The following is a 19,510-nucleotide window of genomic DNA, read 5'->3' on the forward strand; positions in this document are numbered from 1 at the left end:
AACTGGTTGTGGACTTCGGGAGGTCCAGAGAAGGTCCACTGCTGGTTCAGATAGAGGGGGAGGAGGTGGAGGTGGTCAACAAGTACAAGTACCTCGGGCTGTGGGTGGACAATAAACTGGACTGGTCATGCAACACAGAGCACCTGTATAAAAAAGCCCAAAGCCGACTGTACTTCCTCAGGAGGCTGAGGTCTTTTAACATCTGCAGGAAGCTCCTGAGGATGTTTTACCAGTCAGTGGTTGCTGGAGTACTTTTCTATGCTGTGGTGTGCTGGGGGAGCAGCACAGCAAAGAAGGACTCATCCAGGCTGGAGAAACTGATCAGGAAGGCTAGCTCTGTGGTCGGCATGAAGCTGGACACTCTGGTGACAGTGGCAGAGAAAAGGACATTAAAGAAACTGATGGACATTATGGACAATGCTGGGCATCCTCTGCACACGGCCATTAACAACCAGAAGAGTCTGTTCAGTGACAGGTTGCTTCTCCCAAAGACAAGAACTAACAGACTTAAAAACTCCTTTGTCCCACACGCCATCAGACTGTTTAACTCCTCTCTGGAGGGGAGAGGGAGGGGAAACAGGAGGACAAAGGAGGGGGGAACAACTAAGCTGTAGTGCCTCTGCACCTCACTGTGCAATACCTTTTGTGCAATACTTTTTGTAAATAGTCAACAGTGCAATAGACTCAATACTTGAAATGTGCAATTCACTTGTATTTTTATTTTTATTCCTATTTATTCTATTTATCCCCTTCGTATATTTTATTTATATTTGTCTCTGTATTTATATATGTGTGTGTGTATGTGTGTGTGTGTGTGTGTGTGTGTGTGTGTGTGTGTGTGTGTGTGTGTGTGTGTGTGTGTGTGTGTGTGTGTGTGTGTGTGTATGTGTATATATATATATATATATAACAATTCTGTAACTGTAACTTCGGTCGTTGCTGTGCTTTTTGGAAGTCGAATTTCCCAGAGGAACCCACCCGAGGGATTAATAAAGTTCTATCTTATCTTATCTTATCTTATCTTACTCCTGCTAATGCATCAAGGCGGCACAATAAAACACGAGTTAAGACACTGTTGCTCTTTGATATTTTGCCTCCTGCAACAGGAGATGGCGTTAAAAGAGGCAGAGCCAGAGAAGAATAGTGCAGCGAATATAAAAGAGACGCCGATGAAGCAGCAGCAGGATAAGTCGGCTGCAGAGAGAGAAAGAGGCTGAAACTGTTGCTTCTCTGTCCGGCTGTCATTCGTCCAACCTGCGTCGTTTCTCCTTTCTTGGTTCGGGCCCGTGTCGGACGACAGGCACGAGCCGGCGTCGCAGCTGAGAGTCCGACATGTCAACGTCTCCGGGCTTTCCTACACGCCGAGCGTTGACAGCGCGTTTATAAAAGCTGGGGCCAATCTTACCTAAAGGAATGATGAACGCGAGCCCAGAGAGATGCAGCCAGCTCTGAGTCAACTCCTTCTGTGACAGCAGAGACACAGAATGCAATTTAATTTGGTGTTCTCGCTGGCTCGCTTTTTAATATGACTCAGCGTGAGAGGCTGCTTCGCCAGGGTGGGCGATAAGGAGATCCAGGAACATTCGCATTACATTTACAGATTTACAGCAAACAACCGCCAGTGAACACGCACACAGACAGACACACTCTGTGTAATCGCAGGATTTTCTAAAACATTCTGCAGTTCAAAATAATTTATCTTACACCGGGCCTTGCTGCAGCCCCTCCATCTGAAACTAGCCATTTTAGCTCCTCCTACTTTCAGACAACTGTCCTCTCATTGGCCGCTCCTCACAAACAAAAGGTCCCCTCTCTGTGACCTCATGCAGAGTGTTTAGACTGCAGCCTCTGGCTCACTGGGATTACTCGCACATATGCTGACCTCATTATTAGAAACTGGCCATGTTTCATTTGAACACAGGCCACTGGAACAGCATCAGGAAAAGACACCCCGACATTTATCAACCTGTGCTGCCACTTTCATACCTTACAGCCCATTCATGGCTGCATGTGAATAATCATCCCATCTTATCAGCAGGTATTAATAAAGTTTCTGATTATGATTGGATCCTGATTGGATGTGCAAATGTCAAGCTTTTTATTTTTCTGTCAGAGGAACGCCGATCCGTTCAAAGATGCTCCGCTGAATATCAAACTAACAGGACAATATCAGCCATGAGGCAAGAGCATCGAATGTATAAAAACTCCATAAAGTCTCTTAATGAGTCCAGTCGAATGAAAACAGCTGGAATGACTTTGTGTTTGTGTGGCTGTTTTTCTGGAGTGTGAACGATGAGCACTCGCTGCACTTACAGTCTGACTTTAAAACAGAAAAAATAAACCTGACAAGAAAAATATTCCTCAGCAACCGATCGATGCATCTGAAGGTGAATCTACACTTTCACACTCACAAGGAGAAGAAGTGCAGATCGTGATGTTTGAGCTGCGCCTCCAGCACGGACCCCGCCCGCACATTAGCGCCGTCTTTCACGTCCCACTGGTGAAGCAGAGGCAGGAGCAGGCGGCCAGTTTGGAAGCACAGCTCAGGGCGGAGATCACACCTCCACCTGCTGCTGCCGTGAGCGTGCGGTTAATCAGGTCGCGATGACAACATCTGCATGACGTTTCTGTCTACCAGCGCTTCCATGTGAGCGTCATTCTGGGATTCTACCAGAGTAGCTTTGCATGATTCCCAGTTCATAATAATCTGTTTCATCCTGTCTTCCTCTTCTCAGATGGCCCCGCCCCTCCCTGAGCCTGGTTCTGCTGCAGGTTTCTTCCTGTTAAAAGGGAGTTTTTCCTTCCCACTGTCGCCAAAGTGCTGCTCATAGGGGGTCATATGATTGTTGGGTTTTCTCTGTATGTGTTACTGTAGGGTCGACCTTACAATATAAAGCACTTTGATGCGACTGTTGTTGTGATTTGTTTAAATAAAACTGAATTGAATAATAATCCTTACTTCTCTTTGCACAGCCCCTCGCCTGAAACAAGCTGTTTCAGGTCGTCTCTCTCCCACCGCTGAAGATAATTTCTCACCCTGATTGGAGGCTGAAGCTGACCCGGATTATGAGAATGAATCTGCAGCGGCAGAGATTCCAGCAGGACGTCTCTGTTGGGAACGTATCACGCTCAGTTTGAGCATCAGACACTTCATTTTCTGCATTCGGGGAATTTTTATGCACCAATTTGCACCTTTTGAGTCTCAGTTGGTAACAGAAATGTCTGGAACATAACAGACACCGGCTCTTGAGCATTGTGTGCTCTTTTAAAATATTTATTCTCAGCCTCTTTTACTTAATATTTTCCCTGCCGACTCACATGCAGACATGATTTACTCTTCAGTGTTTACCTGCTTCCAGCTTTGACAGTTCTGACTGATATTTGGAGAATTTTCTGTCTTTTCTTTGCAGAAACATGCAGCTAAAAAAGTAACTTTTATTTATTCAGATCTGAATTTTAACAGTTCAAAACTTCCTGCACATTCATTTGTTCACATGTTGAGTAGAGACTGATATTCAGTACAAACATAAACCGGTTTCCAAACATTTGTTATGTGGAGTTCTGATGATATATTTTTAAACTGCATTTGAATATTAATCTTGTGTTATTGTCATAACAAGTCGCGGGTCGCTCGTCTACTCGACTCTGTTTCCAGTCAGTGTTCAGTTAACAGCAAATAATAATTCGATTTTAGTCGTAATTTATAATAAATTATTTTAGTTTCAGTCGACTAAACAGAATCAGGTTGTAGAGACTAAATAAAGAGAAAGTCTGTCGTTACAGTGAGAGTTCCTCCTCAGCGTCTTATTTTCCTCGACATCACATGAAATGTGTTCATGTGTCTGCTTTTCTCTTCTCTTTAAGCATTTTGTCACATTTTCATGAGAAACTGGGAGCTAGCTGGACTGGTCCCGCCTTTCTGCACAACTTTATTAGTTTTGATTGGATCTCATCTCTCCACAATATTTTCATCTCATTTTTATTGGTTGACCAAAGTAAAAACATCGTATTTTGGTGAGAAACAAAGGTCGGTGACGAAAGCTATCACAAAAAGTATTGGTCAGCAAAATGAATACCGTTTTCAGACATGTATTGCCAAACAGAGATGTTACAGAGCGCCATCTGGTGGACAAACTATGCAACATCAGCACTGATAGCATGGATGAAGAGTGTTTCTCCCACCTCTTCCTTACTTTTTACATTTTTAGTCATCAGTAATTTGAGATATTTCGCCAAATAACTAATATAAGCGACATATGTCGGTAACTTGTCCCAGCTTGTATTTGTGCGGCTGTGGTACAGCTTTCCTCTTCAAAATGGAAACTTGCAGTGTTTTACTTTTCTGGATACACAGATGCACAGAAGTCTTTAAAGGCCACAAGTTACACTCATTCTCAAATGCACTGAAGCTGGGAGGTGTTCTCTGAAGGTCTCCTGTTGGGGCCCGATTCCATTTCAGCTCGACACCAACGCGCACTTGGAGGCGAATCACAGAGCTCTGCAGAAAAGTCTTTGATAGAAGGGATTTCACTCCTTTCTACATGTAACAGACCTACAGAAACACCAGCGATACACACCACCGTACACTAGAGTCACAAATGTCCTTACAGCAACACAATGCCATCCTCAGCCTTTGTGAGTCTCTGGCACACGGCGGTGCAACAACAGCAACCCTGAGACGGCCGGAGAGCTCCAGACAGCTCATCCAAGTCAAATCACTCCAAACAAGGTTCCTGTGTTTCATTAGGGACCATTTGTATGATATTTGTCAGCTGCAAGGCTTTCAAAACACAGTGTGCTCTCAAGTTCTTAACAAGATTTATGTGGTTGTGTCCAAAGCCGTGCACAGAGATGTCCTTATTAACCGCACTCCAGAGCCAGATGGATCGCTTTCCTTCACCGCGCTGCGTCACTGAATCAAACGGGGGAAAGAAATCTGCATATTGCAGAAGTTATAAGAAGAAGAATGGGGTCATTGCGTGTGTGTGTGTGTGTGTGTGTGTGTGTGTGTGTGTGTGTGTGTGAGAGAGAGAGACACGTCATGCTCAGGCTTAAGTCCAATGGTGTAAAAAGTAGAGAAAACCTCTCAGAACAATTTACATTTTTCAAGTTGTGTCATGGCTAGACGGTCCTCACTGATCGTCTTGCCAATTTGTTGTGGTGTTTGTGTGTACTGTGTCGTGTTCTCCTCTCCATCCTGGGCATGTGTTTTTCTGCTGGAACATGTACTTCCGGAAGTCGTGGCACGGAACGGCAGTTGACCGGAGGGGAGTGTCCTAAGCTAGAATCATCGCACCTGTGCAGAATTACCTTGCCAGCGCAGACCTATTTAACGGGGCGGTTGAGTCACAACCAACGCTGGAACGTTGAACTAAACCGGGTAGCGTAGTCATGATTAGCATACCCGGTTTGTGAAGGAGAGGACGTTTTCGTTATTGAGCGTGTGTTTTTTCTCATCTGCCTCCAGGGTTCAAGGATTGGAGGAGGAGCCGGCACCAGGAGTTGTTGTGGATTATTACTGCACTGTCACCGTGAGGAGAGGTCGCCGTATCACTGCACTGCCCTTTTTGGATTATAGACTCGAACTGTTAACTCACCTTTTCACTGTAAATAAATCCACTGTCATTCTGCAAGGAGTCTCGCACCTGAGTCCTTTAATCCAATTCACCATGACAAGTTGTTTTTTCCCCACAACAGCAAAATTAGCTCCTCATCAAAGCACACACACACACACGCACATACACGCACACACACACGCACATACACGCACACATACACACACGCACATACACGCACACACACACACACACACACACACGCACATACACGCACACACACACACACGACTCTGCAGGAATGCAACATTAGACTGAAACCTCTTGCAGCACCAACACCTACGTCCAGCACTTTTAAAATGCGAGGCTTAAACTCGGTTTCGTCAGCAGCCGTACCGACGGCCGTGAAAGCTTTTCTGAGTGTTTTTCACAGGAAAGGTCAGCTCTGTGCAGATGTAAGTGGATAATATGAATCGGGGGTTTAAAGTGTGTAAGTGTTCAACAAAAATATAAAGTGACAGCTGTGACTGAAAAAAAACAAACAAACACACTTTTGCTGCTCAAAAAATCACAAAAACTGGTGATTTAAAGACAATCGTAACAGCTGCACAGGAGGATGTTTAAAGGTTTAAAGTTTGCATTATTAGGGGCGTGGCCTCTTTGACGGACAGGTGGATAGTGACACAGGCGGCTGCTAGCTTCACCTGAACTGGAACTCTGCACCGTGTTTGGAGCCTATTGGAGCATCTTATCGACATCATGTGACCAATAATGTGGTTACCTGACATTTCTTTGATTTTACTTTGCACTAATTACCAGGTATGTGATTTGAATCACACAGGTTACCTGCTCAGTTTACAATGTTTATGGTAAAACCAAAATATTCGCCCAAGAAAGCAAAGAAACAAAGGTCGAGTGATTCTCCAGCTCAGCTCAGCAGCATGTTCAATATATGTTTTCCACTCAGACACTCAGGAAAAATGCGCCTCAAAGACACAGTCGGGAAAACTACAGACAGCACGAGTCGGAAAACCAAGCTCAGGTGTAAAATAGAAACAACTAAAACTTTGGAATGCATGTCCAGGAAGACGAATGCAGAGAGTAAATCGTTTGTATCAGTCACTGTAACTCGGATAAATAAATGAGCGAGTGAGTGGATCAATCGTTCGATCGATACCTTTAATCGCTTTTCAGGCTACAAACAAACCTAAGCGAGGGTATGAATCCACGATGCTCGGCGATCGCAGCACTGCCGCGCGCTTCAAACTGCTTCGCATCTTCTCCATCTGTGACGGGAGGAGGACTGGAAAGCATTCGCTGCTTCATCTGATCGTCATGGCGACTGAAAGATGGCGTCTTTAGATAAACTCAAATTAAACCGTGCTCCTTTTTTGTTGGTTTTGGGGATGTGTGGGGAATGCCCTCTGGGACCTCACCTGGTTGATGTGTCAGCCACACGAACGTGAACGCGGGACAGACGGCGAGCTGGAAAACGTGACAGCGCATTATTAACTGGTGGGAAAAACACAGGAAACACACTGCTGACACTCAGATCTGCTCCCTGCAGTGCTCTGCTGACGAGTAACAACTGCGGCGTGCATCGGTTAGCACACGCGGAGCGCCACGGCGAAGAAGACGGAGCCTCCGGTCCACCTGTCGCTCAGCCTGTGGCTTCTGATCCACTGGGGTAACGCCATCTGCTCTCACGCCAACACTGAACACACCCACACGCAGCCTTAATCGGTTTAACTGTTTTATACATGAACACGTATCCCTGACATGGTGTAAGTTCTGTCCCACAGAGGTGCGAGGCTGCAGTGAAACCTGTGATCTGCTGCAGCAGCTTCCTGTTTTTGATGCCGGGTGCTTAAAAGAGAGACGCTCATTCAGAAAGCCTGAGTTAAGATCGCACTGAAGCTGGGACCAATCACACGATCGTGTGAGGCGTTCGCAGCCACAGAGCATCCAAGTAAAACCAGGCGTCAGACGTGAGGAGAAGAGAGCGTTGGGCTGAAGTCGTGCCGCCATGCAGCCGCTGCTCTACGTGACTAACGTTTCATACGTCCCAACAATCAACACGCGCCACAGGAAACAGCGAGAGAACTGAAGAATAAATCACGGATGTGTGATGTCACGACACACACAGATCTGAGTGATTTTGGCATCAGGAGGCCGCTCTGCTCATTTCTCCCACGATCCCCTCGCAGCTCAGCGCCGTTCCCGCGGGCGTAACACGCTCAGGAGTCATGTTTACATGTCTCTTGAGGAATGAAGTTCATCCTAAGCTGCACCAACTTCTACTCTCTTCCATTCTAGAGCCGAATCTCTCTGTGACGAACTCGCCAACATCGGAGCGCATCATTAGAGGCGGGACTCACCCGCAGTTCACAAAACTGCACTCGCGATACGACATTGTTGTGATGTTGCTGGTGTAGTGGTCTCTCTGTGGGTTTTTTATTGTTTTTTGACGTGTTTGCTTCTCTGGACTGTGAAGAGCTCGCTGCATGATCTACACAAAGTAGGAGAACAGAAACATATTCCATCCATGTCAGAAGCAAACTACAGCTGACCTCCAGCATCAACTAGAAACACCAGAAACTGTCAGAAAGAAATATCTTATTGCTTCAGCCGGACCGGCTCTATGACACGCACACAAACACACAAGCGCTGTAAACCCCATCTGCATGCATGAACAGCCTGAACGCTGTCAGCTTCACTGACGATCAGCGGCTCAGTTCACGGTGTGCAGCACGCAGCAGAGAGGAGCGGGTGACTCACCTGGTCGTCGTATCTGTAGGTCAGGAAGTGATCCTCTGTGGCGTCCTCCATGAAGCTGCCCTGAGGTGAGAGCGCGAACTCTGGCAGGAACACTGCAGTCTGACTCTCTGAGCACTGACAGCGCACACACACACACACACACACACACACACACACACAGAAAGAGGATATCAGTGAATGTGTAAATCTGCAGTTCCTCCAGTGTCCAGCAGAGGCTCCACGTTTAAAGTTCATAGAAAAAAATAAACATGTTTACAGGCGGATACACAAACTGTTCAGATTGTTAGTGCTTAAAGTTGGGGGCGTGGCCTCTTTGACTGACAGGTGGATGGTGACACAGGTGTAGCTGCTAGCTGTCTGCTAGCTTCCCCTGAGCTGGACCTCTGCACCGTGTTTGTGCTGTTGGAGCCTTTTAATGACATCATGTGACCAATAACATGGCTGCTGTGAGGTCATTGCACTAACAGACCGTCCACAGTTTTGGTGAAATATATTTAAACCTTTGTTGCACAGGAAGTTTGAGTTTTTCCTGTGAGAAATCTGAGCACCCATTAAGGTTGTGATGTTGACTCTTGCATGTGTTCAAACTGTTTGCTTCCTGTGTGCACAGGAACACGTGTGAGCGACCTCGCTGAACACATTTCCAACCACTCTGAGACCGACTTCTCTAACTGGGGGCATAAATCTGAGCCTGAGATACAATCTGCTCCTCATGGGTGTGAATTAATCTCCCTGCTGCTCTCTGCTCGCTCTTTATCAGTCCTGCTTTTATGCTTCAATATTCTTCATTACTTTGACGTATGAAAGGCGAAAGTCTCACGCTGGATCCTGAATGATAAGCATAACCCAGAGTCTGAGCAGGAGAGAGCGATAATCGGTGTAACAGGGGTGGAATCTGTGCTGCACACAGAGCAGATGGAAATAACTGGCGTGTGGCATTTACAGAGCTCCCTGGAGAGGACGGGGGGGGGCAGTGAGACTGTGAGAGTGCGAGCTTCCAGGCCACTCGAACTGTACGAGAGCGAGACGATCCACCGTTGAGATTAGTGGGAGTGGCGTCTCCTGCAGGCTTTTAAAGCCACTTAAGAGACAGACGCAGCATAAGAGCCACCGCTGTGCGTTTCCCCGAGGAGCCGGCGAGGACACACCTTCATCACTCGCCAACCTCTCCGCTCGCTTTCACACTAATCCACGTTCTCTTTATTAACACAGTTGAGGAGAATTTGGCCAAAGATGTTTGCACACGGTTCTGTATAGAAAAACAATGTATGCAGTTTTCTGTAAATCTGTTTGAGAGTAAAAACTGTCCAAATGACCACGTCAGCCGCCATCTTCAAAGACGACAACAAAACAGCAAAAAGGCGGAGTCAGTCTGCGATCAGCCTGCTGCATCTTTGCCTCTGGATCAGGTCAACGTGCTGTGTGATGATATGGTGATTAACTGACAAATCAGGGGGAAACTTACCGCTGCACCAAAACAGAAAACTGCATCTAAATGAAGAGAAACTCAAACATCGCACATGCACATGCAAATTTGCAGCTGAGCAGCCGCCATCAAGTCATCGAAATAAGCCGTGGAGACCAAGAAACAAAGCCTCTGTAACCAAGCAACCAATTATTTTAACATATTCTTCATTTTACATAATCAAACAAATTTGTTCTATTATTAAAATCAGTAAATTTACCAGATCCTGACCGAACGTCCGACTCGGACTGACGGTGTCTGCGTTCAGAAATCAGACTGTTTGGAGATAGGCTGTCGCCCATCAGGTGACCTGTGACCTTTCAAAAACCGAGCTTGAAGACATGCTGCACGTGAACAGCCACTTAGCAGATACACCTGCGTGTCAATTTGAAGCTCCTACGTCGCCTCGTTTTCGACTTATCGCGAACACACCGTGACGACGACGCCCGCCCGGCAGGGTGGCGAGAACACGCGTCAGCCTTTTACAGCTGAGGGGTAAAAATCTCCAGAAGGTGAGAATGATGTCTGAATAGTTTTTGGGGGGTTGGTGTCAAAAAAACAAAAGAAATACTGCAGCACATTAAAAGGGCTCGAGCCTCATCCAGCGACGGCGACGCCCGGAAACACGGTCGATACGTCAGCGTAATGCTGCCCTTTTTTCCCCTTTCAGTGTCTGATTAGCGACTGTACCAGAGATTACATGACAGCTGTTGGTTCTGATTTATTGTTCCAATCAAGGTCGGCATGAGCAACACCGGTGGGCCCGACTGTCTCCCTGAAAGTGGCGTGATTTGTCATCCCAAACGAGGACTATCTCCATATTAGGCCACACACACACACACTGACAGAAAGTCAAGCTGTCCTGCTGTGAGTTACTGACTCGTAGCCGTGCAGCGTGGCATAGGGCCGCTGCTCTAATTGAGTTTACACACCAGTGGAAGGAGAGTGTCAGGACAGCCGTCACACTTGCAGCTCCCTGCGGCGGCCGGTTCACGCTGGATCGCCGGCTCACTTCAGAGGAGCCAGCGCTGGGATAATAACACAAGGAGGGCATCCGCCATCCCAAAGGGCTGACCCACTGTGCCAGAGGAGGCAGCTGCTGCACAGCGTGGGATGGATTATTTGTTAAAGTCAGAAGTGAAACTCTCGTGCAGCAGGTCAGAAATCAACGCTCGGGGGGGTTGGAAGAGCAATCTGTTCGGCTTCAGCGGCTGACCTCAAATACTTAAGCTTCTGAGACGTTTTCAAGGTCAGGTCCTTTAAAAATGTATCATCCCCTTGTTCATGAGAACTCTCTTCTTACTTTTAATCAACTGAAAAGCAAGTTTGGTCTGACCAATAAGGATTTTTTGAAGTACTTCCAGGTAAAGCACTATATTACTTCTAAATTGAAGGATTTTAATGGAGGGTTTGGTCTTTCTCCTATAGAATCACTCATGGTAAAAACTACCCAACTAAAATGTATCACTAAAAAGATTTATAACATTCTGTCTGATCTTAGAATGGATGACTCTAACAAAATCAAGGACCAATGGGAATCAGACGTAGGCGCTATAGATGCTGAAGCTTGGGATGAGTTGTGTTGTCGTCCTTTTAAAGCCTTGGCAGCTAATTCTATTTGGGAAAGGCAGTTTAAACTTATAAATAGGCTTTATATTACACCCGAGAAGAGACACATGATGTTTCCAGCTTTGCCTAATCTTTGTAACAAATGTCAGTCTGCTGTTGGTTCCTTTTTTCATTGTCTGTGGAGCTGCCCTGTTATTCTACAGTTTTGGAGATCACTCATAGATAAGCTATGTACTATATTTAATTGCCGACTGCATCTGGGTCCAAGGACTTGCTTGTTAGGACTAAATGATGAGCTACCTGCCGGCTTTCGCAGCAAAGATCTCCTTCACATACTGCTGCACTACGCTCGAAAGTGCATTATGGTACTGTGGATTTCTGATAAGGCTCCATCTGTCAACCAGTGGCTACAGTCTGTGATATGTATCATGCCAATGGAAGCCTTCTCTACAGCACTTAAGGACAAACCTTTCCTTTTCTATCGCATATGGGACCCTTTTTTTGGCCCACCTGAACACTCCTTCTGCTCAGAGGTTGAAATCGGGCTTACGGGATTTAGCCTGGCAACAAAGGGACGATTGTTAACCTTTTTCATTGTTTATTACTATTGCTGTTGGCTTTCTCTTTCTGCCTCCCACGTCCTGCTATACATGTAGATGCATCTTTGTCCTGTGTATGTATATGCTGGTGACTGCTGTTTTCCTGCTTTGCAATTAAAAGTTCAATAAAGAAAAAAAAAAAAAAAAAAAAAAGGAAAAAAATGTATCATCCCAGCAACATCAGCCTGTCCTCGCTGGATCAGGTTCTTTACGCTGCTTTGAGTTACTTTAATCATATACGGAGCTGCCACGTGCACCGTTTACTGCTAACTGATAACATTCATGTCTCTGTGTGTTCTCATCCATCATTGAGAGCTTAGAAAACATGGAAGTGTTGTTCATAATAAAATATTCATCAGGTTTCTCTAAAAAGGACCTGAGATGTTCCCCACAGTTCACCCTCTGTCTCTTTAAGGCCTTCTTTCCTCTGATTGGCTGCCCCTCGCCTGCTACTAAAAACATCAAATATTCTTCTTGAAACAAACTGATGATGATGATTACAACGTTTTACTTTGGACATATAAAAGAAACAAACAAAAAAATACAAATACAAATACATAGTATGGGCAGAAATCTGTGCCATCAGAAACTGAATTGGAATAAGTTAGCCCAGAGCAGGGGACAGCTGAGAGATCAGTGGGCTGGAAAAGCCAGAGAGTAAAGCTGAGTTTTTTAGCCTCGACCTGAAAGCAGAAATGGACGGCGCTCTTTTTATGTCAAACGGTAACTGATTCAAACCGTGGAGCAGCGACTTCAAAGGATCTGTCACCTTTTTGTTTGAGGCGTGACCTCGGGCCGTAGGACACGAGAGACCGAGAGCTGAATGACTCGGACCATTAAGAGCCTTAAAAAGCACAGAAAAATCTTCAAGTGAATTCTAAAATGGACAGAGAGCGAGTGCAGCGAGGCCGACTCTCTGGTGATGTGACCGTAAACAAAGCTCTGCTGCACCATCTGCAAACGAGCTAAAAGAGACGGACGTGTACGAACGGCACGGATGACCTTTTCCAGATCATGGAAGATCATGAGTTTGGTGAAAACTAGCGAAGAATCCACTCATGAAGCTGAATAAATAAAAATGAAAGCAGCATCATTGAGTCCACCAGCTTACACAAAAACTAGACCCACTGAAAGCTGCGTCATTCATGCAGAAGGTGGATAACGCTGCATTAAACTGTATCCAGTAAACCCCACCCCATGGTGAGCACGCCGCTAACAGCTGAAACAGCTTTCAGTCCAAATCCAGCTCTCGTGTCTCAATCACGAAGTAAGCGTCCCAGAAAGGGACGCTCCAACTAAAAAGGCCATTTGTAGCAGTCCGGGAAGACGAGGACAGCTCCACCCACAGCAAACGTCAGGATCAGCTCCCGCTCCCTTCAGGAACTTTAAAAGTTTCTATTTTCTCCCCTCTGATGGATTTTCACTTCTTTCCATCAACACACATAAAAATGTGTCCTTTATTTAATTCAGCAAACAAAGCTGCCTCCTGTTAGATAATCTTTTCTTATTATAGAGGCTGAAAGAGCGGGACGAAAGGCTTTGATCTCATCACATCTATTTTGACCCTGAGCCAATCAGAGTGCGCCGCCCCCTCTGTGTTTGTGCAGTCGTGTTATAGATATTTCAGGTCTTATTGTGACGAAGATGGTTTTTACTTAAGGAGGAGAAAGTTTTCAGTCACCCAGAATGATTCGTATCCATAATTAATCCAGACATACGACTCTGATGCAAGACCACAGGAGTGTGTGTGTCTGTGTGCGTGTGCATGTGCGTCTGTGTGTGTGAGTCTGTGTGTGTGAGTCTGTGTGTGTGTGTGTGTGTGTCTGTGTGTGTGTGTGTGAGTCTGTGTGTGTGAGTCTGTGTGTGTGTGTGTGTGCGTGTGCATGTGCGTCTGTGTGTGTGAGTCTGTGTGTGTGTGTGTGTGTGTGTCTGTCTGTGTGTGTCTGTGTGTGTGTGTGTGCAGTTTTCTGTCTGTGTTGAAGTAACGAAGAGTGAAAGAGCCATCCTAATGAGGGCCATTTATTTCCATGAACGGTCTTCTGTTAATGGGTGATGAGTTTGGGTGCATTACCCAAACTCAGGCCATGAATGGTTAAGTTCACGCTACACTGTCTGAGATTTCAGTTGCACAAGGAGGAGGAGGAGGTGAAGGAGGAGGAGGAGGAGGTGAAGGAGGAGGAGGAGTTGCTCCCGTAGCAGAAGGAATCCTGCAGGTCGACTTTATCTTCAGGGCCGAGCGGCGCTTTTATTAAACTACTCGGTTCAGCTGAATGTAACAAACTATGTGAAGATGTCACTACACACTCACTAAAACCTCCACAGCATCACATCGCGGTCGAGCCAGAGGACTTAAAAAGGGCCGGCCTGGCTGAGAGCATTGCTCACGCTGGGATGCTTCAGACTGAAGTCTCATTAACTTTTTATTTTACTCGGGCAAATCGCCGCAGGCCACAGAGTCAAATGTGGCCACTCACTCCTAACATTCACCTCTGAACATCCACCAGGTCGCCAGTGACCTGCTCAGGATCAGGTCCACGTCCATCCTTCATGTGCAGTTTTCATCCCTATGACCTGATTTTGAAGGTAACGTCTTCTGGTGCCTAAAGCTGTTCTTGTTTAGCATGTGGCTAATAGGAACCCAATCCTGACGGGTTCTCCGGTGATGTGGAGGATGAAGCAGCCACGCCCTACATGTATCAAAAGAATGACTGAGCATGCTCTGTTCGTACTCCTAATCTGATGCACCGCCTTCAGGTGTGGAAACCGTGGACGCAGCCCTGACGGCAGCTGCTGATCCTTCACGTGAAAATCCCAACGTCAGCGATGAGAACAGGACTCCAGTCAGAGCTGTAAACATGGAGCCTGTACGTGTGCAACAAGATGACCTTTAATGGATATTCTCCCAATTTAAACGGGATAATCCGGTTTTTATGTGATGATTTCAGGAATGTTTTGTTCCATTTCATTTATATTAAACCAAACAGTTCCTCAGGACTCCAGGTTTGACATTGTGCTGGACGGTATGGACCAATCACTTCGTAGCTCACCCAGCTCATCATCCTTCATTTTTCACAAGTTATAACATATGTGCCTTGTTTGGATGAAGACATATGAGAGGAGAAGTGATTCTTCTGACACCTCGCCAACACATAGCTCACCTGTCCCTCACCTGGACAAGCTAAAAGCGATTTCCTGTATTAACAAGGTATTTTGACAATAAGTCAAAAGAACTTTTATTAAAAAACGCTTATGAAAAACAAAACATGAGGACATATAAAAAGGCTTTGGTTGGTTTCATGAGCTATAATAACAACTGTGTCCTGTGTGCTTTAGTGCAGACAGCTGTTGTGTGTCACAGCAGCTGTAAATGTCTGCGAGCTACAAATGACTGTTTTTGTGAGAGAACTCATTTCCTTTCTTAATGTTTCGTTTACACAACTCAACAAAACTTTGTCGTCTGTTCCCAAAAAATGTCACAGCAACATTTGGCAACCTTCACAGTTTGAATTATTATTTACTATTGGAGCGGCGCTCTGTCGTCCTCCATGCTGCAGGAGAGGGGGGACAGAGGTGCGGGGGGGCTGCACAGCAGGAGACATGGATGGGTCTGAAAGGTGAAGCCAAAGCAGAAGCGCCTTTAAGCTGCGTTCTTTTTAGTGTCCAGCAGGGGGCGACTGCTCACCTGATGGCTAACTGAGGAGTTAATCTAGTGTCAGCTCTGATCATAAAACTGATGAAGCAGCTATGTATGACAAAATGTTGTTGCCCTGTCACTACGGTCAGTTAGATCCACCCCTTGCATCACGGATAGTTACTGACCTGTCATCATCACCCAATGAGAGCGCGATGTCCTCACAGTCTGACCTGCCTCTCACTCAGACACATTTTGGTATCTTAAAGTCGACCTATTCTGCTCATTTCCAGCTTTGTGTACTTTGTGTTTTTGCTATCATAGCTTTGCATGATTTTACGAGCTCAGCAGCCCATCCTCGGTCTGAAATGAGCAGTTTTAGCCTGTCCCGCTTTGAACAAACATTCTTCCGAATGCCAAACACCAGGTTTGAATAATAAGATGTGCTTGAGATGACGTATTCAGGATATCAGCTCTCTATGACATCACACAGATGTAAGAGTAGAAAAAAACAATGATAAACAGAGTTCAGAGTGTTCCCACATAGCAAAATTGGTATGGCCCAGATCTGGCCCACAGAACGCAAAGAATGACGGCCCTTTGGTGGCCCAGAGGTGGCCCACACATGGGCCAGCACAAGGCCAGTTGCAGACACACTGCTGGCTCTGTGCTGGCCCAGAACAGTTTCAGCTCTGGCCCCAGATGTCAGCCTAATGTGTGCCTTAATCAAGCCATGTAATAACAACATGTGCTGGAACATAATAGTGCAAAAGTAACATGACGAAACTCTGTTCAGACAGTGAATGGACTGATTCTTTACTGCTCTCCCGGATTACCCAAAGTGCTCTACACAACACATTCACACACTTTCTGTAAACTGAGTGTTTCCTGACTACATTCACACTCCTGGCATGCAGACTGGAGCAGCCAAGGATCAAATCCCTAACCTTCTGATCAGTAGGTGACCGGCTCTACCTCCTTAACTACAGCTACCCGGTGGTAAACATGAGTAAACCGTCACTAGGTTTTGGATAAAGTGTACACTCACAAACCTGTCCAACCTGCATTTGAAACGTTGGCTACCATACCAGTATAGTATTGCAACATGGCATTTGGGTTTTCTAACTAAAATAGGAAAATACCAACATAAATAGAGCCATCATTGCCAGACCTGGCCCACATCTGGTTGACATACACTCTGCCATGACACCAGTCAGTCAAAAGTGCCAACTTGATGCCGGATCCAGGCCAGACCTGTTTTCTAGGAGCCTGGGCCACATAACCCAAACCACAATCAGGCCAGATGTGGCATGCCATCACATAAACAGTGCCATCTACGCCAGGCCTGGCCCATATCTGGATGACATACCACTTACCACGCCAGAGGTCAGCCAGCAGTGCCGGCTTGACACCAGATCCGGGCCAGACCCGTCTGCTGCGTGGGTTAGCTTTACAGTACATGCACCGACCTCGTTATTAGAGACGCCGGCCATGTTCAATACAAACACTCATGACTGGAACAGGAAATAAGGAGGAGTGCACGGATTATGGCCAATTTCCTTGCTTTGCTTGAAAGGACTACACACTCGACACAAGCCAAATCACATTAAATGTTATCATATTGTTGACCTGCATTTGAGCAGGACCCAGATTAACCCTATGTGGAAACCCTTCAGCAGGCTAACCCAGATTAGAGACGCAGGGAATCTTTTAATCTTCACATCACCAGGAAGTCTTGGACAGCAGTGGCGTGTCTAGAAAATTTTTGTTGGGGGAGCCAGGTAGGGGCACAGATTTGGAGAAGGGTGGCAGATTTAATTGGCAGATAATGTTTTAAAAAAAAATTCTACCAACCATTAACCATAATTCAATAATCCTATAAACCTAATAACCAAATGCACTTTTAACTCTTATTAGAATGAGATTTTAACCACTATGGTGCAAAGTTTTTAGATACTGCGTTGATAAAGTACAAGAGATACAATCAGTGCTTTGTCAGTGTTTACTCAGCATTCAAGGACAGCAATATTTGCATAGTATTTTTACTGACATGTAGTGCACATATGTTTTGGGCAAAAACATTTTTGAATATTAAAATACGAACATTTGTAACAAACAATTGACAAATTAGCCAGTGCCAATGCAAAACTTTCTCTGCCTGTTAAAAAAAGAAGATAATCTTCTCACAAACTGGTGTTTGATTTTGAAACAGGAAAAAAGTGGAGAAACAAATGAAAAGACTAACATTTGAATAAAACCTGAAAGCAAGTAAATACTTTCTATGCTGCCTTATGGTAAACTTTGGTAATATTGATAAAGAACAACACTGGCTGATGATGAAATACAGTCAGCTGGCATGGTGACACTGCCAGTATAACCTGCAGGGCTGGACTGGGACAGAAAATCGGGCATTTTGACTACAGACCGGCCCACCAGGTATTAAAGCCATAAAGACTTTGAATGAAAACAAACGCTGTTGTGACAGTGATGTACAGTCTTTTTGGTATATGTATGATTTCTATACATTTTACGTCAGATAAAAACTTTAGTTGTAAGATTTAGATAATTATTTAACAAAAGCGAGATATTTTAAATGAGAATAAGAAAGAAAAGTATTTCTTTGTGCCCCCCTCTCCCTGTTAATGCCCTACCTGCCCCCCTGGCAACACTTTGCTAGACCCGCCCCTGCACAGTTACCAGCTGTCAGCTACATAAAAAAGGATCCTGGTGTTATTTGTCTCTCAGAAACAGTTCATAACTTCAACTCATTCATGTCACCTAAAAGGTAAACCTGTTTCTCCATCACCTGTTCAGCTCTGATGGTTCAGTAAGGACATCTCCTGGTTTCATGTTTCCCTCTCACCACATAACCAAACCGACATCATGACCAGCAGCTTTACAGCTGTGGCTCCAGCAAACATCAGCTGATACTAGAAATTAATATTAAATAAATTCTAACAACAGCTGATCAAGCTTAAACGTGCTGCTGTTGTTTAGCGCGACATCTGCTGGTTTCCTGTTTCTGGCGCAAAGTGAGCGATAAATAAACAAGAGAGAAAAGCTGATCAGCTGCAATAATTCTTTAAGTGTTATTTTTTTCCTTGGTATTCTAATTTCACCGAAGTTTACTAAACTCAACAAACTTGATATTACTTACCGGGACATTTATTCTGTCCTCATTTTCTTTCACCGAAAAATTGTTTCCTGCAGTGCCTCTTTCGTGCTTGGCTCTCCTACCTTTGCTAACGTGATGCACATAGCGCAGAAGCCGATGCTGCATTCACTTACACTCGGATATCTGAGCGTCACCGTGAAAACATAATCGGACATTTGATATTTGATTGAATTTTATTGTTTTGCTTTTGGGGTGGCACCTGGGGTGGCCAGTCTGGTTGGGGGGGTGGCCTGTGCCCCCCCAGGCCACCCCGCTGGACACGCCATTGTTGGACAGCCACAGATTACATCTTTAATATCACCCGAAGAAAGTCCAGAGGTGAGCATGTGTGTGTGTGTTTGTTTACACCCTCCGCTGCACTTTAAGTGAATCCTAACACAGCTCTCTCTTCAGATAATTAAGAGATACTTGAAGATATGAGAACCCTGGAGAGAGCCATAAATAGAGCACATGGGAGAGCGGGTGCTGGAGAGATGCTGGATTAATTGAGGGCGAGCTGGCCCTCGCCGCCTCATTGTGATCCACTTAAAGCTATAACCAAACCTTCTAGAACATCTTATCAGACCGACGCTGCAGGTCACAGGAATGCCAAGCGGCCGAACTGAATTCAGAGCAGCTGCTCTGAATCACGAGTGAACTTTCAGGTGTGAAAAGCCAATCGTCTTCAGCCTGCTTTCTTTTTAGTGTCCAGCAGGGGGCGACTCCTCTGGTTCCTATTCTGATTGTATAGAAATGTGA

The 19,510-nt window shown here is 45.5% G+C and overlaps 1 protein-coding gene across 5 annotated transcripts in view; it reads right to left on the reverse strand.

Annotated features, from left to right (window-relative positions):
- Positions 1 to 19,510, reverse strand: part of LOC113027348 (uncharacterized) — a 49,823-nt gene that overhangs the window by 16,899 nt on the left and 13,414 nt on the right. For 2 of the 5 annotated variants that reach the window (XM_026176987.1, XM_026176972.1), the window contains exon 3: positions 8,334 to 8,447. In XM_026176987.1, the coding sequence (XP_026032772.1) occupies positions 8,334 to 8,447 (114 nt within the window). The other 3 variants (XM_026176980.1, XM_026176976.1, XM_026176967.1) reach the window with 3 other exon arrangements.

Source organism: Astatotilapia calliptera, chromosome 1, assembly GCF_900246225.1.
Source record: "Astatotilapia calliptera chromosome 1, fAstCal1.2, whole genome shotgun sequence".
In the NCBI taxonomy this organism is placed as follows: Eukaryota; Metazoa; Chordata; class Actinopteri; order Cichliformes; family Cichlidae; genus Astatotilapia; species Astatotilapia calliptera.